General features: G+C 46.6%; 2 protein-coding genes across 2 annotated transcripts in view; both read left to right on the forward strand.

Annotated features, from left to right (window-relative positions):
* Positions 1-1,805: 1,805 nt before the first annotated feature.
* LOC119366721 (zinc finger protein ZAT5-like) lies at positions 1,806-3,379 on the forward strand. Its single transcript, XM_037632460.1, has one exon. The coding sequence runs from the start codon at positions 2,020-2,022 to the stop codon at positions 3,112-3,114; it is 1,095 nt and encodes a 364-aa protein (XP_037488357.1). The 5' UTR covers positions 1,806-2,019; the 3' UTR covers positions 3,115-3,379.
* A 5,506-nt stretch (positions 3,380-8,885) lies between these two features.
* The window catches only part of LOC119366663 (serine/threonine-protein phosphatase 7 long form homolog), a 35,632-nt gene continuing 16,676 nt past the window's right edge, over positions 8,886-27,841 (forward strand). Inside the window, exon 1 of the mRNA XM_037632435.1 lies at positions 8,886-9,226. Coding sequence (XP_037488332.1) covers positions 8,886-9,226 — 341 coding nt within the window. The remainder of the gene's footprint in view (positions 9,227-27,841) is intronic.

Consider the following 27,841-nt stretch of genomic DNA (forward strand, 5'->3'; position numbering starts at 1 on the left):
CACTTCACACATTTGCTTGAAAAAATCACATAATATGGTGAATTTTGAACATCCAATCTCACTTTAGCTTATGAATAGTAAGGGCCACATTTCATTTCCATTGGGAAAAATTACAAATTTTCTACCCTTATATATATAGGAAACGACGAATTCCATTTTTCCCCCCATCTAGTTGTCTATTTGTAATATAAGTTAGCCCATTTAGTGGAAATTGCTCCGGATTAAAATTGGGAGCAAGTTTCACTATCTAGAGGTATCTTCAATAAATGGGGTGTCAACACATGTACAAATTCCAGCTACTATGGGGTAAAAGGTGGAAATCATTCTATAATTAACTATATTGGGACATAAGGTAGAAGTTTCAAGTTCTTCCAAAATTATAGTGAACAACTTACATTCCAAGCAAGCTTATGAAAATTAACCCCCTAGTTTGATTGGTGAAAGGAAGACAAACAATGACTTGGATTCATTGTAGTTTTCATCTACGATTATAGTAGATTTTCCTTGAGCTATTTGAGTTAGCATGTCATCTCCGTATTCCCAAATAGTAAGAATCACATTATTTCTTTACTTGTGAGATTCTAACATCTTGGGGCACAGTGTAATGATGATTAGATAATTGTTAGCACTTGATATGGAAATCTTCAATCAAATTTCCAGGGGTGATGCACAGTGTAATGATGATTAGATAATTGTTATATTATGGACTTCATTGTGGTTTTCATGGTTAATCACTCACCTCTGTTGGTTCTAACATCTTGGCCACTACCATGTGGATCTTGTTGAAAGATCTGTCCCACATGAAGGGACTAGAGCAGAATCCAAGATAACATACAAAAATATATTATGTCTAACTAGGTATACAACCACATGCTACTTAGACAAGTAAACTTACACCTGTTGATCACAAACATAACCATCATAAATTTCTCCATGCGTGGCATTTTTTCTACAAACACCCAAGTGTAAATCACTAGAGGAACACTCCCATGTAGACATATTGAAGATCTGGGGTAAAATTCTAGGTTCTAATGATTATGCCCTTTGTGGGGTGAATAAATTTTTAGAAAAGGTGCGTGATTTAAATTTCTGTAGGGTTAAGCCTTGTGCACGCCTCTGGGCTAATGGACTGAGACATCCGGGACGTGTAAGAAAGTTCCCTTTTGTATTATTTTCCTGTAACCAAAAGTAAATAGGAACCAAAACATCCACGCCATCTCTCTCACCGATTTAATGCGGAAAGCAGTGGGTTTTCAATGGGATAACAGGCGGGAACACACGGATGATGACATTGCCTCGCTAAACGCAGAGAAATATCTGGTAAATATTTAACGGGCATATTTTTTTTCCGTTGGCATATTGGCTTTATGCAAGACATAGTTTACTCCAACGCGTAAGATCAATGCACACTTGTGTGTACCGTATGCGACTCATCCACACAAGTGCGCTAGAATATGTCTCCCCGTTTACCATCCTCTGTTTTACACCTGCATTCTTGTTCATATTTACGTTTTTCCCCTCTTGATGTGTTGTAAACCAAAGAAGAGCCCTTGACACTCTACACTCTTCACCATTGAGTTGGTTTTTTCTTCCACTCTTCTTGGAATTTTACACAAGTCCCAAAATAACAGGCCTAGCCAGCCAGCCAGCTCAGCCCAACCATTCACCAATCACCAATGAGCACTAGTAGTTTATTGCCACATTGCCAGGCATCAATGAGCAAGCTTTTGTTTCTCCATCAATCCTTCTTAGCTGCCACATTGCCTGGCCTGGCCTTGTTGACATCTCCTCCTCCTCCTCAAATCCCAACTTTATTATTACCACCACTCCACACACACCACCACCACCACCACTCCATTCCTTCCTTCCTCTCAAGTCTCAACCCACTCTCCTCTCCATATGCAAGCAAACTATTAAGCATCCTTCCATCCATCACCAACCTTCCTCCTTCCACCACCTTGTATTCTCCTCCCTCCCACCTCCTCCTTGTTTCTCACGTCGTCCAACGCCGATCGATCGATGGGGGAGGAGGCCGGCGACGGCTACGGCCACGGCACGCCACCGGATGCGCTCACGGCCATCGTCGTCAAGGGCAAGCGCAGCAAGCGGCGCCGCGTGCACGCCGCCGCGGTGATCGCGGCCGCGGAGGCCGAGGTGACCGCGGTCACCACGGCCAGCGCCGCGGGAGAGGTGGCGTCGTCGTCGTCCTCGGTGGCGGATGGCGGCGGGTGGCGGTCTGGCGCGGATGAGGCGGCCTCCGGGTGCGTCACCGAGGAGGAGGAGGACATGGCGCTCTGCCTCATGCTGCTCGCGCGCGGCGGCGGCGGGCAAGGAAGCAGGGCCGGGGCGTCGTCCGCGTCGTCGTCGGTGGTGGTGAGGGATGACGTCGCGGAGTCCACGGCGGGGGTGATGGCGGTGGCCACGGCGCGGGAGGGCAAGTTCCGGAGCCGGCGCCCGGCGGACGGCGGCGAGGGGGAGTTCGTGTACGAGTGCCGGACGTGTGGCAAGTGCTTCCCGTCCTTCCAGGCGCTCGGCGGCCACCGCACCAGCCACAAGAAGCCGCGTCTCCCGCTCCCGCCCACCACCGCGGCGACGGCGTCGTCGTCCGAGGAGAAGAAGCTGCCCGCCGACGAGAAGACGCCACCACCGCCTTCGTCGCCGTCGCCGGCCGCTGCCGTGGATCGGACGGTGCTGGCGATCCCGGTCCCGGCGACGCCGCCGAAGCAAGAAGGGGCGGCCACGGCGACCGTCGTGTCGTCGTCGAAGCAGCAGCAACAGCAGCAGGGGCAGGGGAGGGTGCACGAGTGCTCCATCTGCGGCGCGGAGTTCGGGTCCGGGCAGGCGCTGGGCGGGCACATGCGGCGCCACCGCCCGCTGCTGCCGGCGTCGGCGTCCGTCTCTTCCACGGACGGCGTGGCGGCGGTGCTGGTGATCAGGAAGGAGAAGAGCCTGCTGGAGCTGGATCTCAACATGCCGGCGCCCTGCGACGACCCTGCCGCGACCGCGACATCGCCGGGCTCTTTCACGTTCGCCGTGAAGGAGCGGCCATCGTCGGCGGCGAAGCTGCTGCCGTTCCCGGCGACGGCGTCGGCCCTGGTGGACTGCCATTACTAGCCACCAAGCGATCGGGCAACATATACAGACAGTAATTAGCTCCTCTGTTTCCCATTCCTTCAACACACACACACACACACACACACACACATACACATTTACATAGTAGTACATGCCTTGCTGTGATATGAAACCATACATATTCTTTCTTCCTCTTCCTTTTTTACCATTTGTTCTGCTCAAATTGATTGATTATTGATGATGATTGGAAACTGTAAAATTTGACGTTTATCATGTGATTAAATTCATTATATTGATTGATTCATTGATTCACTCACTGAGATTGGCTGATCAAGCAAAGCAGTGTTCCCCTCTTCTTATGCTGCCAACAGTTAATTTGATTCCCATTTGTAAGATTTGATTTTGGATTGCTGAATAGTAGTAGTAATACTACTACATTTCATTTGGAGAGTTGAGAGTGTGATGATCATGATGAGCTAGATTGCAATTCATCAGTGGTGGTGAGCTGAGGGTGAGTGTGTAGTGCAATGCAAACGAGTGTAAAGTGGCAGGCAAGCAAGCGAGCAAACAGGGGAGGGAGCTGGAAAAGGTGTGGGGTACTACTCCTCTCCTCTCTGGTAGGCATTGTGCTCACGTAAAGGGAGCTGTGATCTTCTTCTTCCTCCTCTTCATATTCTTCTCCGTCTCTGTCCCTCTCACTACACCATCAGCATCATCACCATGGAAATAATCTATCTATCTTTGTGTTGTGCAAGGGGAGCCAGAGAATATATTTGTATGTGTGTACGTGTGTGTGGTGTGGTTAGCTTGGGTATAGGTGGCCTGGCTGGCTGTTGCTCTACCACCAAGAAAGGAAGGAGTACTCACTCCCCACACCATCCAACCCCCGCTTCCTTTCTTCCATCTCCAACCCAACCCAACTCAGCCCAGCTAACCTTCAAATATGCTCCGACATCTCGAAACAATCTTCTGATTCCGAGGAGGAGGATTCAAATTCACTGCAAAACCCAAATCTAACACCATTTGAGTTCCGATGATGATGCTGGAACTCGGCATGTCACCTGGTCCTCCTGCCTCTGTATCGATCGATGCACACACACACGAGATCGATGGCCGATTGGTTGTCGCGGCTAATGCGGAGTCGCGGCGTGTTGCTCTCTGGGGTCGTGGGCTTGATGGCAGGCTGAGTTTGGTGTGTGTTAGGAACTGTGGAGTGGTGGTACTAGGAAGGAAGGAATGATGAATGTGTGCTGGTGAAGGAAGATTGTTGGACCGCTACCACTTAACAGTGATTAGATTAGTTGGGGGGATTAGGAGTGTGATTAGTAGTAGCTGGTTAGGGAGGCCGTGCGTGCGTGCGGTGGGGTCACGGGCCAGTTTTTTTAGGAGGCAACATGTTAACTACCTGGCAGACAGGCCGGCCCTGCACCCGCAGCCAGCACACCTGTAACGTACTGGCCCTCCACTCCACTCCCTCTCCCTCTCCATCTCCGCCGGTTCTCCTCTGGCTGGCTGTCCGGCCGGCCTACCAACATAATATATATGATAATCTCTCTGCTATATCAGCATTACTTAACCTATTTGTGCCAAATGGATGGTATTATTCTTTTCAGCATTGCTAACTCTCAGTCGACCGGGACTTAACGAAGCTATATTCGTGAGATCTTACGTAAAGATTAGTGTATTTTTTTTCTTCCTTCTTTTTTATATGTTGTCTCACTTAACTGAGACTTTGTTAAGTCTTTGTTAAGTCTTAGTTAAGTGAGACCTACCCACACCCTATTCTTTTTTACTCTACCGGATTTTGGGAAAATGAATACTCATGTACATGTCTCCTTGATTTTTTCTTGCGGAAAGGCAAAAACCCGTTTATTAAGTAGCATAAGATCTTAAAAGGACATCCTTACAGGAACCGGAATATATATATAAATCCTTACGGTGCAGAAGCTTTTTCCTCCTGCATATACCGGGGGCGCACCGTGAGCAAAATTAGTCGTCGTATCCGGGCCTCCATCTCAATGAAACAAACCTTTTGAAACACGAAAGCTTGTGTAAGACACGTCCGGGAAGTCGTTGATGTGGACCGGAAGACGCCGACGACTGCGATCGGCGTAGATTGCCGTGCCGGATAAGAAAACACTACAGAGGACCTATAGAACACCCCAGGTTCGACGATACAGAGCTAAGGACACAATCTCACACATTCCTTGACGAGGATGAGACTGGCCAACCTTCATCGGTCGAAACTGGAGCCGGAGGGCCAAGAGCACATCCGCATTTTCACTCCATAGACGCGACCAAGATATGGAGGCCCTTGTTTCACACCGACGACGATGCCATCACCTATCAGAGACAAACCCTAAATTTATTCCTAACCGTACCCCCACTGAACTGAAGCCCTGGGGTCCCTGATGTAATGCATCTCCAAGTTCTCAAATATTATGACTGCATTGTGGTCTAGTATATAAAATTTGGTAGAATCATAGATATTTGTGAGCTATTGGCATTTGGTGACTTGAACTTGTTTCACGTTTAATTAAATGGTTGTGTGCATCATGCGATGCAGAGGCCGGGCTACCCCCCTTTGCGAAAAAGGGAGATAAAAAATGATTTACCGCACAAAATGCCAAGGTACAAGTTACTAAGCTTATTAAAGAAAGATTCAATTTTACGTAAAAAAAAAGAGATTCAATTTGTATCTTCGCACGGGTAAAAAAAGGGTTATATTTTTTTAGCAGAAGCTTGTAAGGTGAGGCTTCTATCATAGACAAGTGTTGATGGTAGAGGCGACTTCAATGATGAGCATACACACTCAAGTGAAAACACCAGATCTTCGATCGGGCTATGTCGACGCGCATTTACGTCATGCCCTTGATGAAGGTGGTGGATCGAAGCTTAGCTTTGGAGATGAAAATCCCGAGTCGGCATTGGGTTGGACTTGTCATCATTCGGCGCACGTGCGGCAACTCCTTCTTAAAGGCTTAGCTTAGGAGTTGTGTATTCTCGTTTTGTTTTTGTCTTTTATCATATGGTTGGTGGTCATCTGCATCTATGTTTCTCTTTTGTAACTTTTTGAAACGTAAAATTGTGATTTCTGCTAAGGTTCATAGAAGAGTAATATAGCACACAACCATTTTTTAAGTGCGGCCGCATAAGAACCGTTCATCACTAACTGCATTCAATAAGATCAAGAGATAACAAAAGGTCATTGCTATCGTTGAAACCATTAATTACCTTTCGGTGTGAAAAATAATAATCCTAAATGCACACAACTTTTTTCTCAAGTGTGTCAATGTCCACTATGTGCAAGTACTGAATTGGCTAAGGTGGAAATTTAGTTTGCAGCAAACGACCTTTTTTTTTTGCTTACTATGATCAACTGGAATTACCCGGTTGATAGCAGATTGATTGATTGATTGACAAATTAGCTTTGTAGTAGCACTACTGGTACGTAGACCATAGAAAATAAACGCCTAATAACAATGAATGGGTTTGGTCAACATCACTCACCTTCCCAACCACACCTCACCACACCGCACCGCTAAGTAGTCAGAGCAACTCTAGCAGACCCCGCAAAATCCCGACCCGCAAAACGCGTTTGCAGTTCGATGTAGATCTCGTTTGCGGGTCAAAAACTTGCGCAGCCGAACAGAAACCGTATATGGAACTGCATAATTTGAAAAAAAGTTTGTGGGAGAAATTGCAACCACAGTAGTTCATCACATATTATATATACTACATGATCAAACACTAATTCATTACAAACACTAGTTCATACTACATACTACATTCACTACTAGTACTAGAGGGGGTGGGGATCTCACGGCGGCGAGCTCACGGCCATGGACTGTTGGGGAACGTAGCAGAAATTCAAAAAATTTCTACGCATCACCAAGATCAATCTATGGAGATTCTAGCAACAAGAGAGGGAGAGGATGAGCATCTTCATACCTTTGAAGATCGCTAAGTGGAAGCGTTACAAGAACGCGGATGATGGAGTCGTACTCGCGGCGATTCAAATCGCGGAAGATCCGATCTAGCGCCGAACGGACGGCGCCTCCGCGTTCAACACACGTACAGCCCGGGGACGTCTCCTTCTTCTTGATCCAGCAAGGGGAGAGGAGAAGTTGAGGGAGAACTCCGACAACACGACGGCGTGGTGGTGGTGGAGCTCATGGTTCTCCAGCAGGGCTTCGCCAAGCACTACGGAGGAGGAGGAGGTGTTGGAGGAGGGAGAGGGCTGCGCCAGGGGAAGGGTGCGGCTGCCCTCTCTCTCCCTCACTATATATAGGGGAAAGGGGGGTGGAGGAGGTGCCCTAGGGTTCCCTAGGTGATGGGTGGCGGCCACAGTGGAAACCCTAGATGGGTTTGGGCGCCCCCACCCCTAGGAAACTTGCCCCCCAAGCCGGGAGGGGCGGCTGCCCTAGGGGAGGCATCCCCACCTCTCCAGGTTACATGAGAGGGGTTGGGAGGGGCGCACAGCCCCTTAGTGGGCTGGTGTGCCCCCTCCACTTGGCCCATAAGGCCCCCAAACGCTTGCCGGGGCCTCCGAAACACCTTTCGGTCACGCTGGTCGTCACCTGGTACTCCCGGAACAATTCTGGACTCCAATACCCTTCGTCCAATATATTGATCTTCACCTCCGGACCATTCTGGAGTTTCTCGTCACATCCGGGATCTCATCCGGGACTCCGAACAACCTTCGGTAACCACATACTATTTCCCATAACAACTCTAGCGTCACCAAACCTTAAGTGTGTAGACCTACGGGTTCGGGAATCATGCAGACATGACCGAGACAGTTCTCCGGCCAATAACCAACAGTGGGATCTGGATACCCATGTTGACTCCCACATGTTCCACGATGATCTCATCGGATGAACCACGATATCGGGGATTCAATCAATCCCGTATACAATTCCCTTTGTCAATCGATATGTTACTAGCCCGAGATTCGATCGTCGGTATCCCAATACCTCGTTCAATCTCGTTACCGGCAAGTCACTTTACTCGTTTCGTAATGCATGATCCCGTGACTAACTACTTAGTCACATTGAGCTCATTATGATGATGCATTACCGAGTGGGCCCAGAGATACCTCTCCGTCATACGGAGTGACAAATCCTAGTCTTGATGCGTGCCAACCCAACAGACACTTTTGGAGATACCTGTAGTGCACCTTTATAGCCACCCAGTTACGTTGTGACGTTTGGTACACCCAAAGCATTCATACGGTATCCGGGAGTTTCACAATCTCATGGTCTAAGGAAATGATACTTGACATTAGAAAATCTCTTAGCAAACGAACTACACGATCTTGTGCTATGCTTAGGATTGGGTCTTGTCCATCACATCATTCTCCTAATGATATGATCCCGTTATCAATGACATCCAATGTCCATGGTCAGGAAACCATAACCATCTATTGATCAACGAGCTAGTCAACTAGAGGCTCACTAGGGATATGTTGTGGTCTATGTATTCACACATGTATTACGGTCTCCAGTTAATACAATTATAGCATGAACAATAGACAATTATCATGAACAAGGAAATACAATAATAACCATTTTATTATTGCCTCTGGGGAATATTTCCAACATGGAAGACGCAGTGGAGGAGCTCAATCCTCCTCGTCAGAGCTGCCGAGGTCGATGTACTTCCGCTTCTTCTCCTTGCGGATGCGCCGCCACTCGTCGTTCTTCTCCTTGGCGACAAGGTTCAACGCAATCGCTTGCTGGAACACAAGGTCATCGAGCTCCTCCTAGTGTCGCCGGTGCTCCGCCTCCTCGCGCAAGCTGTGTCCGGCAATGGCGGCCGTGACCGCGTCGTCATCGGCGACGAAGTCCTCGGGCCCGACAACACCGGGGCGCACAATCTCCTCGGGCTCCTGCTTGACGGCGACGACCTCGATCTCCTCCGGCTCCTCTGACCACTCCCTCTTCACGGAAAGAAGGCTCGCATCAGAAGAGGAAGAGCTCGCGACATGGGAAGATCTCGCGCCGGAGGACGAGCCCGCGGCAAAGGAGGGCGTACGCCCGTGCCGACGGTTGTATTCCTCCTTATCGCGGACGCAGAAGCTCACCGGCAGCGAGAGGCCCCGGTTCGTCCACTTCCTCGCCCCGAGCTTCCTCGCGCCGTCCGCGACTCTGTTTGGTCTGCCGCCTCTACATCGATCTATGTGAAGGAAATATGCCCAAGAGGCAATAATAAAGTTATTATTTATTTCCTCATATCATGATAAAATGTTTATTATTCATGCTAGAATTGTATTAACCGGAAACATAATACATGTGTGAATACATAGACAACCATAGTATCACAAGTATGCCTCTACTTGACTACCTCGTTAATCAAAGATGGTTCAGTTTCCTGACCATAGACATGAGTTGTCATTTGATCAATGGGATCACATCATTAGGAGAATGATGTGATTGACTTGACACATTTCGTTAGCTTAGCACTTGATCATTTAGTATGTTGCTATTGCTTTCTTCATGACTTATACATGTTCCTACGACTATGAGATTATGCAACTCCCGTTTACCGGAGGAACACTTTGTGTGCTACCAAACGTCACAACATAACTGGGTGATTATAAAGGTGCTCTACAGGTGTCTCCGAAGGTACTTCTTGGGTTGGCGTATTTTGAGATTAGGATTTGTCACTCCGATTGTTGGAGAGGTATCTCTGGGCCCTCTCGGTAATGCACATCACTATAAGCCCTGCAAGCAATGTGACTAATGAGTTAGTTGCGAGATGATATATTACATAACGAGTAAAGAGACTTGCCGGTAACGAGATTGAACTAGGTATTGAGATACCGATGATCTAATCTCGGGCAAGTAACATACCGATGACAAAGGAAACAACGTATGTTGTTATGCGGTTTGACCGATAAAGATCTTCATAGAATATGTGGGAACCAATATGAGCATCTAGGTTCCGCTATTGGTTATTGACGAAACGTGTCGCGGTCATGTCTACATAGTTCTCAAACCCGTAGGGTCCGCATGCTTAAAGTTTGGTGACGGTCGGTATTATGAGTTTATGTATTTCGATGTACCGAAGATAGTTCGGAGTCCCGGATATGATCAAGGACATGACGAGGAGTCTCTAAATGGCCGAGACATAAAGATCGATATATTGGATGACTATGTTTGGACTTCGGAAGTGTCCAGAGTGAGTTCGGGCATATACCGGAGTACCGGGAGGTTATCGGAACCCCCCGGGGGGTTTATTGGGCCTCATGGGCCCTAGTGGAGAAGAGGAGGGGCGGCCAGGGCAGGCCACACGCGCCCTCCCCCTCTAGTCCGAATTGGACAAGGAGGGGGGGGGGCGGCGCCCCACTTTCCTTCCTCTCCTCTCTCCCTTCCTTCCCCTCTCCTACTCCTACAAGGATAAGAGGAGTCCTACTCCTGGTGGGAGTAGGACTCCCCCCTTGGCGCGCCCTCCTCCTGGCCGGCCGCCTCCCCCCTTGCTCCTTTATATACGGGGGCAGGGGGGCACCTCTAGACACACAAGTTGATCTATTGATCTATTCCAGCCGTGTGCGGTGCCACCCTCCACCATATTCCACCTCGACAATATCGTAGCGGTGCTTAGGCGAAGCCCTGCGTTGGTAGCAATATCATCACCGTCACGACGCCATCGTGCTGACGAAACTCTCCCGTGAAGCTCTGTTGGATCGGAGTTCGCGGGACGTCATCGAGCTGAACGTGTGCTGAACTCGGAGGTGCCGTACATTCGGTACTTGGATCGGTCGGATCGTGAAGACGTACGACTACATCAACTGCGTTGTGCTAATGCTTCCGCTTTCGGTCTACGAGGGTACATGGACACACTCTTCCCCGCTCGTTGGTATGCATCACCATGATCTTGCGTGTGCGTAGGATTTTTTTTTGAAATTACTACGTTCCCCAACAGTGGCATCCAAGCCAGGTTTATGCGTAGATGTTATATGCACGAGTAGAACGCAAGTGAGTTGTGGGCGATACAAGTCATACTGCTTACCAACATGTCATACTTTGGTGCGGCGGTATTGTTGGATGAAGCGGCCCGGACCAACATTACGTGTACGCTTACACAAGACTGGTTCTACCGACGTGCTTTGCACATAGGTGGCTGGCAGGTGTCAGTTTCTCCAACTTTAGTTGAATCGAGTGTGGCTACGCCCGGTCCTTGTAAAGGTTAAAACGGCACTAACTTGATGAAATATCATTGTGGTTTTGATGCGTAGGTAAGAACGGTTCTTGCTCAGCCCGTAGCAGCCACGTAAAACTTGCAACAACAAAGTAGAGGACGTCTAACTTGTTTTTGCAGGGCATGTTGTGATGTGATATGGTCAAGACGTGATGCTATATTTTATTGTATGAGATGATCATGTTTTGTAACCATGTTATCGGCAACTGGCAGGAGCCATATGGTTGTCGCTTTATTGTATGGAATGCAATCGCCCTGTAATTGCTTTACTTTATCACTAAGCGGTAGCGATAGTCGTAGAAGCAATAGTTGGCGAGACGACAACGATGCTACAATGGAGATCAAGGTGTCGCACCGGTGACGATGGTGATCATGACGATGCTTCGAAGATGGAGATCACAAGCACAAGATGATGATGGACATATCATATCACTTATATTGATTGCATGTGATATTTATCCTTTATGCATCTTATTTTGCTTTGATTGAGGGTAGCATTATAAGATGATCTCTCACTAAATTTCAAGATAAAAGTGTTCTCCCTGAGTATGCACCGTTGCCAAAGTTTCTCGTGCCGAGACACCACGTGATGATCGCGTGTGATAAGCTCTACGTTCATCTACAATGGGTGCAAGCCAGTTTTGCACACGCAGAATACTCAGGTTAAACTTGACGAGCCTAGCATATGCAGATATGGCCTCAAAACACTGAGACCGAAAGGTCGAGCGTGCATCATATAGTAGATATGATCAACATAATGATGTTCACCATTGAAAACTACTCCATTTCACGTGATGATCGGTTATGGTTTAGTTGATTTGGATCATGTGATCACTTAGATGATTAGAGAGATGTCTATCTAAGTGTGAGTTCTTAAGTAATGTGATTAATTGAACTTAAATTTATCATGAACTTAGTACCTGATAGTATTTTGCTTGTCTATGTTATTGTAGATAGATGGCCCGTGCTGTTGTTCCGTTGAATTCTAATGCGTTCCTTGAGAAAGCAAAGTTGAAAGATGATGGTAGCAATTACATGGACTGGGTCCGTAACTTGAGGATTATCCTCATTGCTGCACAGAAGAATTACGTTCTGGAAGCACCGTTGGGTGCTAGGCCTGCTGCAGAACGGAGTCTTGGTCATTTTGCCCAAGAGGCATGGTTCGCATGTGTCAAACGATTCATAATCAAGAGACTCCAAAAGTCCATCAGCATGGAGCTTCTTCATGCGCTTGACACCAATGTGACCAAGGCGGCAGTGCCACAAGTATGTGGGACTATCGTTATCAACTTTACATCTTTTGGCATCCACACTATGAACATGTGTAACATTACGCTCGAGATTCATTAAGAATAAACCATTGACCATCGGAGCATGACCATAAAACATATCTCTCATATAAATCGAACAACCATTATTCTCAGACTTAAATGAGTAGCCATCTCGTATTAAACGAGATCCAGATACAATGTTCATGCTCAAACATGGCACTAAATAACAATTATTAAGGTTCAAAACTAATCCCGTAGGTAAATGTAGAGGCAGCGTGCCGACGGCGATCACATCGACTCTGGAACCATTCCCGACGCGCATAGTCACCTCGTCCTTCGCCAGTCTCTGTTTATTCCGCAGCTCCTGCTGTGAGTTACAAATATGAGCAACGGCACCGGTATCAAATACCCAGGAGTTACTACGAGTACTGGTAAGGTACACATCAATCACATGTATAGCAAATATACCTTTGGTGTTGCCGGCCTTCTTATCCGCTAAGTATTTGGGGCAGTTCCGCTTCCAGTGACCCTTCCCCTTGCAATAAAAGCACTCAGTCTCAGGCTTGGGTCCATTCTTTGACTTCTTCCCGGCAACAGGCTTACCGGGCGCGGCAACATCTTTGCCGTCCTTCTTGAAGTTCTTCTTACCCTTGCCCTTCTTGAACTTAGTGGTCTTATTGACCATCAACACTTGATGTTCTTTCTTGATTTCAGCCTCTGCTGACTTCAGCATCGAGAACACTTCAGGAATGGTCTTTACCATCCCCTGCATGTTGTAGTTCATCACAAAGCTCTTGTAGCTTGGTGGGAGCGACTGGAGGATTCTGTCAATGACCGCCTCATCTGGGAGGTTTATGTTCAGCTGGGTCATACGGTTGTGCAACCCAGACATCTTCAGGATGTGCTCACTGACAGAACTGTTTTCCTCCATCTTACAACTATAGAACTTGTCATAGACATCATATCTCTCGACCCGGGCATGAGCTTGGAAAACTAGTTTCAGCTCTTCGAACATCTCATATGCTCCGTGGTGCTCAAAACGCTTTTGGAGCCCCGATTCTAAGCTGTAAAGCATGCCGCACTGAATGAGGGAGTAATCATCAGCATGAGCTTGCCAAGCGTTCATAACGTCTTGGTTCTCTGGGACGGGAGCATCACCTAGCGGTCCTTCTAGGACATATTGCTTTCTGGCAGCTATGAGGATGATCCTCAGGTTCCGGACCCAGTCCGTATAGTTGCTACCATCATCTTTTAGCTTGGTTTTCTCTAGGAACGCGTTGAAGTTCATGTTGACATTAGCGTTGGCCATTGATCTACAAGACATATTTGCAAAGGTTTTAGACTAAGTTCATGATAATAAAGTTCTAATCAAATTATGAACTCCCACTTAGATTAGACATCCCTCTAGTCATCTAAGTGTTACACGATCCGAGTCGACTAGCCCGTGTCCGATCATCACGTGAGACGGACTAGTCATCGTCGGTGAACATCTTCATGTTGATCGTATCTTCCATACGACTCGTGTTCGACCTTTCGGTCTCCGTGTTCCGAGGCCATGTCTGCACATGCTAGGCTCGTCAAGTTAACCCTAAGTGTTTTCGCTGTGTAAAACTGTCTTACACCCGTTGTATGTGAACGTAAGAATCCATCACACCCGATCATCACGTGGTGCTTAGAAGCGACGAACTGTAGCAATGGTGCACAGTTAGGGGAGAACACTTCTTGAAATTTTGTAAGGGATCATCTTATTTACTACCGTCGTCCTAAGTAAACAAGATGCATAAACATAATAAACATCACATGCAATTATATAGTTGTGACATGATATGGCCAATATCATAAAGCTCCATTGATCTCCATCTTCGGGGCTCCATGATCATCTTGTCACCGGCTTGACACCATGATCTCCATCATCATGATCTCCATCATCGTGTCTTCATGAAGTTGTCACGCCAACGACTACTTCTACTTCTATGACTAATGTTTAGCAATAAAGTAAAGTAGTTTACATGGCGTTATTCAATGACACGTAGGTCATACAAAAAATAAAGACAACTCCTATGGCTCCTGCCGGTTGTCATACTCATCGACATGCAAGTCGTGAATCCTATTACAAGAACATGATCTCATACATCACAATTCATCATTCATCACAACTTCTGGCCATATCACATCACATGATCAATCGCTGCAAAAACAAGTTAGACGTCCTCTAATTGTTGTTGCATCTTTTACGTGGCTGCGATTGGGTTCTAGCAAGAACGTTTTCTTACCTACGAATCACCACAACGTGATTTTGTCAACTTCTATTTACCCTTCATAAGGGCCCTGTTCATCGAATCCGCTCCAACTAAAGTGGGAGAGACAGACACCCGCCAGCCACCTTATGCAACTAGTGCATGTTAGTCGGTGGGACCGGTCTCACGTAAGCGTACGTGTAAGGTTGGTCCGGGCTGCTTCATCCCACAATACCGCCGAAGCAAGAAAAGACTAGTAGAGGCAAGTAAGATGACAAGATCCACGCCCACAACAAATTGTGTTCTACTCGTGCATTAGAGAACTACGCATAGACCTAGCTCTGATACCACTGTTGGGGAACGTTGCAGAAAATTAAAATTTTTCCTACGGTTTCACCAAGATCCATCTATGAGTTCATCTAAGCAACGAGTCAAGGGAGAGAGTTTGTATCTACATACCACTTGTAGATCACGAGCGGAAGCTTGCCAAGGAGATGGTGATGATGGAGTCGTACTCGAACGTGATTCAGATCACCGATGTCCTAGTGCTGAACGGACAACACCTCCGCGTTCAACACACGTACGGGACGGGAGACGTCTCCTCCTTCTTGATCCAGCAAGGGGAAAGGAGAGGTTGAGGAAGACAGCTCCACCGGCAGAACGACGGCGTGGTGATGGTGGAGAAACAGTACTCCGACAGGGCTTCGCCGAGCACACAACGGAGGAGGAGAGGTGTTGGGGAGGGGAGGGCTGCGCCTTGGAGGGTCGTCGTGCTGCCCTCCCCTCACCCCTCTATTTATAGGGGGAAGGGAGAAGGGGGGCCGGCCCCTCTAGATCCCATCTAGAGGGGGGCGGCGGCCAAGGGGAGAGGGGGAGAGGGTGGCTTGCCCCCCAAGCCAAGGGGGGCGCCCCCTCTAGGGTTCCCCCCTCAACCCTAGGCGCAAGGGCCTAAGGGAGGGGGTGCGCCCAGCCCACCAAGGGCTGGCTCCCTGCCCCCACGCAGCCCATGTGGTCCCCCGGGAGGGGTGGCCCCTCCCGGTGGACCCCCGGAACCCTTCCGGTGGCCCCGGTACAATACCGGTATGACCCCGAAACTTCCCGGTGCCCGTTTGACAACTTCCCATATATAAATCTTTACCTCCGGACCCTTCCGGAGCTCCTCGTGACGTCCGGGATCCCATCCGGGACTCTGAAAAACATTCGGTAGTCACATACTAGTCTTCCTAATAACCCTAGCGTCACCGAACCTTAAGTGTGTAGACCCTACGGGTTCGGGAGACATGCAGACATTACCGAGACGCTCTCAGGTCAATAACCAGGTCAATAACCAACAGCGGGATCTGGATACCCATGATGGCTCCCACATGCTCCTCGATGTAGTCATCGGATGAACCACGATGTCGAGGATTCGATCAAACCCTGTATACAATTCCCTTTGTCAATCGGTACGTTACTTGCCCGAGACTCGATCGTCGGTATCCCAATACCTTGTTCAGTCTCGTTACCGGCAAGTCACTTTACTCGTACCGTAATGCATGATCCCGTGTCCAACACCTTGGTCACATTGAGCTCATTATGATGATGCATTACCGAGTGGGCCCAGAGATACCTCTCCGTCATACGGAGTGACAAATCCCAGTCTCAATCCGTGTCAACCCAACAGATACTTTCGGAGATACCTGTAATGCACATTTATAGTCACCCAGTTACGTTGTGACGTTTGATACACCCAAGGCACTCTTACGGTATCCGGGAGTTACACGATCTCATGGTCGAAGGAAGAGATACTTGACATTGGCAAAGCTCTAGCAAAACGAACTACACGATCTTTTATGCTATGCTTAGGATTGGGTCTTGTCCATCACATCATTCTCCTAATGATGTGATCCCGTTATCAACGACATCCAATGTCCATAGTCAGGAAACCATGACTATCTGTTGATCACAACGAGCTAGTCAACTAGAGGCTCACCAGGGACATATTGTGGTCTAAGTATTCACACGTGTATTACGATTTCCGGATAATACAGTTATAGCATGAACAAAAGACAATTATCATGAACATTGAAATATAATAATACTTTTATTATTTCCTCTAGGGCATATTTCCAACAGTCTCCCACTTGCACTAGAGTCACCAATCTAGTTACATTGTGATGAATCGAACACCCATAGAGTTCTGGTGTTGATCATGTTTTGCACGCGAGAGAGGTTTAGTCAGCGGATCTGCGACATTCAGATCCGTGTGCACTTTGCAAATCTCTATGTCTCCATCTTGAACATTTTCAGGGATGGAGTTGAAACGACGCTTGATGTTCCTGGTCTTCTTGTGAAACCTGGGCTCCTTGGCAAGGGCAATAGCTCTAGTGTTGTCACAGAAGAGTTTGATCGGCCCCGACGCATTGGGTATGACTCCTAGGTCGGTGATGAACTCCTTCACCCAAATAGCTTCATGCGCTGCCTCCGAGGCTGCCATGTACTCCGCTTCACATGTAGATCCCGCCACGACGCTCTGCTTGCAGCTGCACCAGCTTACTGCTCCACCATTCAACATATACACGTATCCGGTTTGTGACTTAGAGTCATCCAGATCTGAGTCGAAGCTAGCGTCGACGTAACCCTTTACGACGAGCTCTTCGTCTCCTCCATAAACGAGAAACATGTCCTTCGTCCTTTTCAGGTACTTCAGGATATTCTTGACCGTTGTCCAGTGTTCCTTGCCGGGATTACTTTGGTATCTTGCTACCAAACTTACGGCAAGGTTTACATCGGGTCTGGTACACAGCATGGCATACATAATAGATCCTATGGCTGAAGCATAGGGGATGACACTCATCTCTTCTTTATCTTTTGCCGTGGTCGGTGACTGAGCCGAGCTCAGTCTCACACCTTGTAACATAGGCAAGAACCCCTTCTTGGACTGATCCATTTTGAACCTCTTCAAAATTTTATCAAGGTATGTGCTTTGTGAAAGACCTATGAGGCGTCTCGATCTATCTCTATAGATCTTGATGCCTAATATATAAGCAGCTTCTCCAAGGTCCTTCATTGAAAAACACTTGTTCAAGTAGGCCTTAATGCTGTCCAGAAGTTTCGTATCATTTCCCATCAAGAGTATGTCATCTACATATAATATGAGAAATGCTACAGAGCTCCCACTCACTTTCTTGTAAACGCAGGCTTCTCCATAAGTCTGCGCAAACCCAAACGCTTTGATCATCTCATCAAAGCGAATGTTCCAACTCCGAGATGCTTGGACCAGTCCATAAATGGATCGCTGGAGCTTGCATACTTTGTTAGCGTTCCGAGGATCGACAAAACCTTCCGGCTGCATCATATACAGCTCTTCCTTAAGATGTCCGTTAAGGAATGCCGTTTTGACGTCCATATGCCATATCTCATAATCATAGTATGCGGCAATTGCTAACATGATTCGGACGGACTTCAGCTTCGCTACGGGAGAGAAAGTCTCGTCGTAGTCAATCCCTTGAACTTGTCGATAACCCTTAGCGACAAGTCGAGCCTTATATATGGTAACATTACCATCCGCGTCCGTCTTCTTCTTAAAAATCCATTTGTTTTCTATCGCTCGCCGATCATCGGGCAAGTATGTCAAAGTCCATACTTTGTTTTCATACATGGATTCTATCTCGGATTTCATGGCTTCAAGCCATTTGTTGGAATCCGGGCCCGCCATCGCTTCTTCATAGTTCGAAGGTTCATTGTTGTCTAACAACATGATTTCCAGGACAGGGTTGCCGTACCACTCTGGTGCGGAACGTGTCCTTGTGGACCTACGAAGTTCAGTAGTAACTTGATCCGAAGTACCTTGATCATCATCATTGTTTTCCTCTTCAGTTGGTGTGGGCATCACAGGAACGGTTTCCTGCGCTGCGCCACTTTCCCGTTCAAGAGGTAGTACTTCATCGAGTTCTACTTTCCTCCCACTTACTTCTTTCGAGAGAAACTCTTTTTCCAGAAAGCATCCGTTCTTGGCAACAAAGATCTTGCCTTCGGATCTTAAGTAGAAGGTATACCCGACAGTTTCCTTAGGGTATCCTATGAATACGCATTTTTCCGACTTGGGTTCGAGCTTTTCAGGTTGAAGTTTCTTGACATAAGCATCGCATCCCCAAATTTTTAGAAACGACAGCTTAGGTTTCTTTCCAAACCATAATTCATACGGTGTCGTCTCAACGGATTTAGACGGCGCCCTATTTAAAGTGAATGTAGCTGTCTCTAGAGCGTATCCCCAAAATGATAGCGGTAAATCGGTAAGAGACATCATAGACCGCACCATATCCAATAGAGTGCGATTACGACGTTCGGACACACCGTTTCGCTGAGGTGTTCCAGGCGGCGTGAGTTGTGAAACGATTCCACATTTCCTTAAGTGTGTACCAAATTCGTGACTTAAGTATTCTCCTCCACGATCTGATCGTAAGAATTTTATCTTTCGGTCACGTTGATTCTCTACCTCACTCTGAAATTCCTTAAACTTTTCAAAGGTCTCAGACTTGTGTTTCATTAAGTAGACATACCCATATCTACTCAAGTCATCAGTGAGAGTGAGAACATAACGATATCCTCCGCGAGCCTCAACGCTCATTGGACCGCACACATCGGTATGTATGATTTCCAACAAGTTGGCTGCTCGCTCCATTGTTCCGGAGAACGGAGTCTTGGTCATTTTGCCCAAGAGGCATGGTTCGCATGTGTCAAACGATTCATAATCAAGAGACTCCAAAAGTCCATCAGCATGGAGCTTCTTCATGCGCTTGACACCAATGTGACCAAGGCGGCAGTGCCACAAGTATGTGGGACTATCGTTATCAACTTTACATCTTTTGGCATCCACACTATGAACATGTGTAACATTACGCTCGAGATTCATTAAGAATACCATCGGAGCATGACCATAAAACATATCTCTCATATAAATCGAACAACCATTATTCTCAGACTTAAATGAGTAGCCATCTCGTATTAAACGAGATCCAGATACAATGTTCATGCTCAAACATGGCACTAAATAACAATTATTAAGGTTCAAAACTAATCCCGTAGGTAAATGTAGAGGCAGCGTGCTGACGGCGATCACATCGACTCTGGAACCATTCCCGACGCGCATAGTCACCTCGTCCTTCGCCAGTCTCCGTTTATTCCGCAGCTCCTGCTGTGAGTTACAAATATGAGCAACGGCACCGGTATCAAATACCCAGGAGTTACTACGAGTACTGGTAAGGTACACATCAATCACATGTATAGCAAATATACCTTTGGTGTTGCCGGCCTTCTTATCCGCTAAGTATTTGGGGCAGTTCCGCTTCCAGTGACCCTTCCCCTTGCAATAAAAGCACTCAGTCTCAGGCTTGGGTCCATTCTTTGACTTCTTCCCGGCAACAGGCTTACCGGGCGCGGCAACATCTTTGCCGTCCTTCTTGAAGTTCTTCTTACCCTTGCCCTTCTTGAACTTAGTGGTCTTATTGACCATCAACACTTGATGTTCTTTCTTGATTTCAGCCTCTGCTGACTTCAGCATCGAGAACACTTCAGGAATGGTCTTTACCATCCCCTGCATGTTGTAGTTCATCACAAAGCTCTTGTAGCTTGGTGGGAGCGACTGGAGGATTCTGTCAATGACCGCCTCATCTGGGAGGTTTATGTTCAGCTGGGTCATACGGTTGTGCAACCCAGACATCTTCAGGATGTGCTCACTGACAGAACTGTTTTCCTCCATCTTACAACTATAGAACTTGTCAGAGACATCATATCTCTCGACCCGGGCATGAGCTTGGAAAACTAGTTTCAGCTCTTCGAACATCTCATATGCTCCGTGGTGCTCAAAACGCTTTTGGAGCCCCGGTTCTAAGCTGTAAAGCATGCCGCACTGAATGAGGGAGTAATCATCAGCACGAGCTTGCCAAGCGTTCATAACGTCTTGGTTCTCTGGGACGGGAGCATCACCTAGCGGTCCTTCTAGGACATATTGCTTTCTGGCAGCTATGAGGATGATCCTCAGGTTCCGGACCCAGTCCGTATAGTTGCTACCATCATCTTTTAGCTTGGTTTTCTCTAGGAACGCGTTGAAGTTCATGTTGACATTAGCGTTGGCCATTGATCTACAAGACATATTTGCAAAGGTTTTAGACTAAGTTCATGATAATAAAGTTCTAATCAAATTATGAACTCCCACTTAGATTAGACATCCCTCTAGTCATCTAAGTGTTACACGATCCGAGTCGACTAGCCCGTGTCCGATCATCACGTGAGACGGACTAGTCATCGTCGGTGAACATCTTCATGTTGATCGTATCTTCCATACGACTCGTGTTCGACCTTTCGGTCTCCGTGTTCCGAGGCCATGTCTGCACATGCTAGGCTCGTCAAGTTAACCCTAAGTGTTTTCGCTGTGTAAAACTGTCTTACACCCGTTGTATGTGAACGTAAGAATCCATCACACCCGATCATCACGTGGTGCTTAGAAGCGACGAACTGTAGCAATGGTGCACAGTTAGGGGAGAACACTTCTTGAAATTTTGTAAGGGATCATCTTATTTACTACCGTCGTCCTAAGTAAACAAGATGCATAAACATAATAAACATCACATGCAATTATATAGTTGTGACATGATATGGCCAATATCATAAAGCTCCATTGATCTCCATCTTCGGGGCTCCATGATCATCTTGTCACCGGCTTGACACCATGATCTCCATCATCATGATCTCCATCATCGTGTCTTCATGAAGTTGTCACGCCAACGACTACTTCTACTTCTATGACTAATGTTTAGCAATAAAGTAAAGTAGTTTACATGGCGTTATTCAATGACACGCAGGTCATACAAAAAATAAAGACAACTCCTATGGCTCCTGCCGGTTGTCATACTCATCGACATGCAAGTCGTGAATCCTATTACAAGAACATGATCTCATACATCACAATTCATCATTCATCACAACTTCTGGCCATATCACATCACATGATCAATCGCTGCAAAAACAAGTTAGACGTCCTCTAATTGTTGTTGCATCTTTTACGTGGCTGCGATTGGGTTCTAGCAAGAACGTTTTCTTACCTACGAATCACCACAACGTGATTTTGTCAACTTCTATTTACCCTTCATAAGGGCCCTGTTCATCGAATCCGCTCCAACTAAAGTGGGAGAGACAGACACCCGCCAGCCACCTTATGCAACTAGTGCATGTTAGTCGGTGGGACCGGTCTCACGTAAGCGTACGTGTAAGGTTGGTCCGGGCTGCTTCATCCCACAATACCGCCGAAGCAAGAAAAGACTAGTAGAGGCAAGTAAGATGACAAGATCCACGCCCACAACAAATTGTGTTCTACTCGTGCATTAGAGAACTACGCATAGACCTAGCTCTGATACCACTGTTGGGGAACGTTGCAGAAAATTAAAATTTTTCCTACGGTTTCACCAAGATCCATCTATGAGTTCATCTAAGCAACGAGTCAAGGGAGAGAGTTTGCATCTACATACCACTTGTAGATCACGAGCGGAAGCTTGCCAAGGAGATGGTGATGATGGAGTCGTACTCGAACGTGATTCAGATCACCGATGTCCTAGTGCTGAACGGACAGCACCTCCGCGTTCAACACACGTACGGGACGGGAGACGTCTCCTCCTTCTTGATCCAGCAAGGGGAAAGGAGAGGTTGAGGAAGACAGCTCCACTGGCAGAACGACGGCGTGGTGATGGTGGAGAAACAGTACTCCAACAGGGCTTCGCCGAGCACACAACGGAGGAGGAGAGGTGTTGGGGAGGGGAGGGCTGCGCCTTGGAGGGTCGTCGTGCTGCCCTCCCCTCACCCCTCTATTTATAGGGGGAAGGGAGAAGGGGGGCCGGCCCCTCTAGATCCCATCTAGAGGGGGGCGGCGGCCAAGGGGAGAGGGGGAGAGGGTGGCTTGCCCCCCAAGCCAAGGGGGGCGCCCCCTCTAGGGTTCCCCCCTCAACCCTAGGCGCAAGGGCCTAAGGGAGGGGGTGCGCCCAGCCCACCAGGGGCTGGCTCCCTGCCCCCACGCAGCCCATGTGGTCCCCCGGGAGGGGTGGCCCCTCCCGGTGGACCCCCGGAACCCTTCCGGTGGCCCCGGTACAATACCGGTATGACCCCGAAACTTCCCGGTGCCCGTTTGACAACTTTCCATATATAAATCTTTACCTCCGGACCCTTCCGGAGCTCCTCGTGACATCCGGGATCCCATCCGGGACTCCGAAAAACATTCGGTAGTCACATACTAATCTTCCTAATAACCCTAGCGTCACCGAACCTTAAGTGTGTAGACCCTACGGGTTCGGGAGACATGCAGACATTACCGAGACGCTCTCAGGTCAATAACCAGGTCAATAACCAACAACGGGATCTGGATACCCATGATGGCTCCCACATGCTCCTCGATGTAGTCATCGGATGAACCACGATGTCGAGGATTCGATCAAACCCTGTATACAATTCCCTTTGTCAATCGGTACGTTACTTGCCCGAGACTCGATCGTCGGTATCCCAATACCTTGTTCAGTCTCGTTACCGGCAAGTCACTTTACTCGTACCGTAATGCATGATCCCGTGTCCAACACCTTGGTCACATTGAGCTCATTATGATGATGCATTACCGAGTGGGCCCAGAGATACCTCTCCGTCATACGGAGTGACAAATCCCAGTCTCAATCCGTGTCAACCCAACAGATACTTTCGGAGATACCTGTAATGCACATTTATAGTCACCCAGTTACGTTGTGACGTTTGATACACCCAAGGCACTCTTACGGTATCCGGGAGTTACACGATCTCATGGTCGAAGGAAGAGATACTTGACATTGGCAAAGCTCTAGCAAAACGAACTACACGATCTTTTATGCTATGCTTAGGATTGGGTCTTGTCCATCACATCATTCTCCTAATGATGTGATCCCGTTATCAACGACATCCAATGTCCATAGTCAGGAAACCATGACTATCTGTTGATCACAACGAGCTAGTCAACTAGAGGCTCACCAGGGACATATTGTGGTCTAAGTATTCACACGTGTATTACGATTTCCGGATAATACAGTTATAGCATGAACAAAAGACAATTATCATGAACATTGAAATATAATAATACTTTTATTATTTCCTCTAGGGCATACTCGGTAGTTCAGTGTGCCATGTTTTACGGCTTAGAACCGGGACTTCAACGACGTTTTGAACGTCATGGAACATATGAGATGTTCCAGGAGTTGAAGTTAATATTTCAAGCAAATGCCCGGATTGAGAGATATGAAGTCTCCAATAAGTTCTATAGCTGCAAGATGGAGGAGAACAGTTCTGTCAGTGAATATATACTCAAAATGTCTGGGTATAATAATCACTTGATTCAACTGGGAGTTAATCTTCCTGATGATAGTGTCATTGACAGAATTCTTCAATCACTGCCACCAAGCTACAAGAGCTTCGTGATGAACTTTAATATGTAAGGGATGAACAAGACAATTCCCGTGCTCTTTGCAATGCTAAAGGCCGCGGAGGTAGAAATCAAAAAGGAACATCAAGTGTTGATGGTTAACAAAACCACCAGTTTCAAGAAAAAGGGTAAAGGGAAGAAGAAGGGAAACTTCAAGAAGAACAACAAACAAGTTGCTGCTCAAGAGAAGAAACCAAAGTCTGGACCTAAGCCCGAGACTGGGTGCTTCTACTGCAAGAAGACTGGTCACTGGAAGCGGAACTGCCCCAAGTATTTGGCGGATAAGAAGGATGGCAAGGTGAACAAAGGTATATGTGATATACATGTTATTGATGTGTACCTTACTAGAGCTCGCAGTAGCACCTGGGTGTTTGATACTGGTTCTGTTGCTAATATTTGCAACTCGAAATAGGGACTATGGATTAAGCGAAGACTGGCTAAGGACGAGGTGACGATGCGCGTGGGAAATGGTTCCAAAGTCGATGTGATCGCCGTCGGCTCGCTACCTCTACATCTACCTTCACGATTAGTTTTAGATCTAAATAATTGTTATTTGGTACCAGCGTTGAGCATGAACATTATATCTGGATCTTGTTTAATGCGAGATGGTTATTCATTTAAATCTGAGAATAATGGTTGTTCTATTTATATGAGTAATATCTTTTATGGTCATGCACCCTTGAAGAGTGGTCTATTCATATTAAATCTCAATAGTAGTGACACACATATTCATAATGTTGAAGCCAAAAGATGCAGAGTTGATAATGATAGTGCAACTTATTTGCGGCACTGCCGTTTGGGTCATATTGGTGTAAAGCGCATGAAGAAACTCCATACTGATGGACTTTTGGAACCACTTGATTATGAATCACTTGGTACTTGCGAACCATGCCTCATGGGCAAGATGACTAAAACGCCGTTCTCCGGAACTGTGGAACGAGCAACAGATTTATTGGAAATGATACATACTGATGTATGTGGACCAATAAATATTGAGGCTCGCGGTGGGTATCGTTATTTTCTCACTTTCACAGATGATTTGAGAAGATATGGGTATATCTACTTAATGAAACATAAGTCTGAAACATTTGAAAAGTTCAAAGAATTTCAGAGTGAAGTGGAAAATCATCATAACAAGAAAATAAAGTTTCTACGATCTGATCGTGGAGGAGAATATTTGAGTTACGAGTTTGGTCTACATTTGAAACAATGCGGAATAGTTTCGCAACTCACGCCACCTGGAACACCACAGCGTAATGGTGTGACTGAACGTCGTAATCATACTTTACTAGATATGGTACGATCTATGATGTCTCTTACTGATTTACCACTATCGTTTTGGGGTTATGCTTTAGAGACGACTGCATTCACGTTAAATAGGACACCATCAAAATCCATTGAGACGACGCCTTATGAACTGTGGTTTGGTAAGAAACCAAAGTTGTCGTTTCTTAAAGTTTGGGGCTGCGATGCTTATGTGAAGAAACTTCAACCTGATAAGCTCGAACCTAAATCGGAGAAATGTGTGTTCATAGGATACCCAAAGGAAACTGTTGGGTACACCTTCTATCACAGATCCGAAGGCAAGACTTTCGTTGCTAAGAATGGATCCTTTCTAGAGAAGGAGTTTCTCTCGAAAGAAGTGAGTGGGAGGAAAGTAGAACTTGATGAGGTAACTGTATCTACTCCCTTATTGGAAGGTAGTTCATCACAAGAACCGGTTCCTGTGACAACTACACCAATTAGTGAGGAAGCTAATGATATTGATCATGAAACTTCAAGATCAATTTACTACCGAACCTCGTAGGTCAACCAGAGTAAGATCCGCACCAGAGTGGTACGGTAATCCTATTCTGGAAGTCATGTTACATGACCATGACGAACCTATGAACTATGAGGAAGTGATGATGAGCCCAGATTCCGTGAAATGGCTTGAAGCTATGAAATCTGAGATGGGATCCATGTATGAGAACAAAGTGTGGACTTTGGTTGACTTGCCCGATGATCGGCAAGCCATCGAGAATAAATGGATCTTTAAGAAGAAGACTGACGCTGATGGTAATGTTACTATCTACAAAGCTCGACTTGTTGCGAAAGGTTTTTGGCAAGTTTAAGGGGTTGACTACGATGAGACTTTCTCACCCGTAGCGATGCTTAAGTCTGTCCAAATCATGTTAGCAATTACCGCATTTTATGATTATGAAATTTGGCAAATGGATGTCAAAACTGCATTCCTGAATGGATTTCTAGAAGAAGAGTTGTATATGATGCAACCAGAAGGTTTTGTCGATCCGAAAGGTGCTAACAAAGTGTGCAAGCTCCAACGATCCATTTATGGACTGGTGCAAGCCTCTCGGAGTTGGAATAAACGCTTTGATAGTGTGATCAAAGCATACGGTTTTATACAGACTTTTGGAGAAGCCTGTATTTACAAGAAAGTGAGCGGGAGCTCTGTAGCATTTCTGATATTATATGTGGACGACATATTGTTGATTGGAAATGATATAGAATTTCTGGATAGCATAAAAGGATACTTGAATAAAAGTTTTTCGATGAAAGACCTCGGTGAAGCTGCTTATATATTGGGCATCAAGATCTATAGAGATAGATCAAGACGCTTAATTGGACTTTCACAAAGCACATACCTTGATAAAGTTTTGAAAAAGTTCAAAATGGATCACGCAAAGAAAGGATTCTTGCCTATATTACAAGGTGTGAAGTTGAGTAAGACTCAATGCCCGACCATTGCAGAAGATAGAGAGAAAATGAAAGATGTTCCCTATGCTTCAGCCATAGTCTCTATCATGTATGCAATGCTATGTACCAGACCTGATGTGTGCCTTGCTATTAGTTTAGCAGGGAGGTACCAAAGTAATCCAAGAGTGGATCATTGGACAGCGGTCAAGAACATCCTGAAATACCTGAAAAAGACTAAGGATATGTTTCTCGTTTATGAAGGTGACAAAGAGCTAGTCGTAAATGGTTACGTCAATGCAAGCTTTGACACTGATCCGGACGATTCTAAATTGCAAACCGGATACGTGTTTATATTGAACGGTGGAGCTGTCAGTTGGTGCAGTTCTAAACAAAGTGTCGTGGCGGGATCTACGTGTGAAGCGGAGTACATAGCTACTTCGAAAGCAGCAAATGAAGGAGTCTGGATGAAGGAGTTCATATCCGATCTAGGTGTCATACCTAGTGCATCGGGTCCAATGAAAATCTTTTGTGACAATACTGGTGCAATTGCCTTGGCAAAGGAATCCAGATTTCACAAGAGAACCAATCACATCCAAAGACGCTTCAATTCCATCCGGGATCAAGTCCAGGTGGGAGACATAGAGATTTGCAAGATACATATGGATCTGAATGTTGCAGACCCGTTGACTAAGCCTCTTCCACGAGCAAAACATGATCAACACCAAGACTCCATGGGTGTTAAAATCATTACTGTGTAATCTAGATTATTGACTCTAGTGCAAGTGGGAGACTGAAGGAAATATGCCCTAGAGGCAATAATAAAGTTATTATTTATTTCCTCATATCATGATAAAATGTTTATTATTCATGCTAGAATTATATTAACCGGAAAC

Source organism: Triticum dicoccoides, chromosome 2B (genome assembly GCF_002162155.2).
Source record: "Triticum dicoccoides isolate Atlit2015 ecotype Zavitan chromosome 2B, WEW_v2.0, whole genome shotgun sequence".
Taxonomy (NCBI): domain Eukaryota; kingdom Viridiplantae; phylum Streptophyta; class Magnoliopsida; order Poales; family Poaceae; genus Triticum; species Triticum dicoccoides.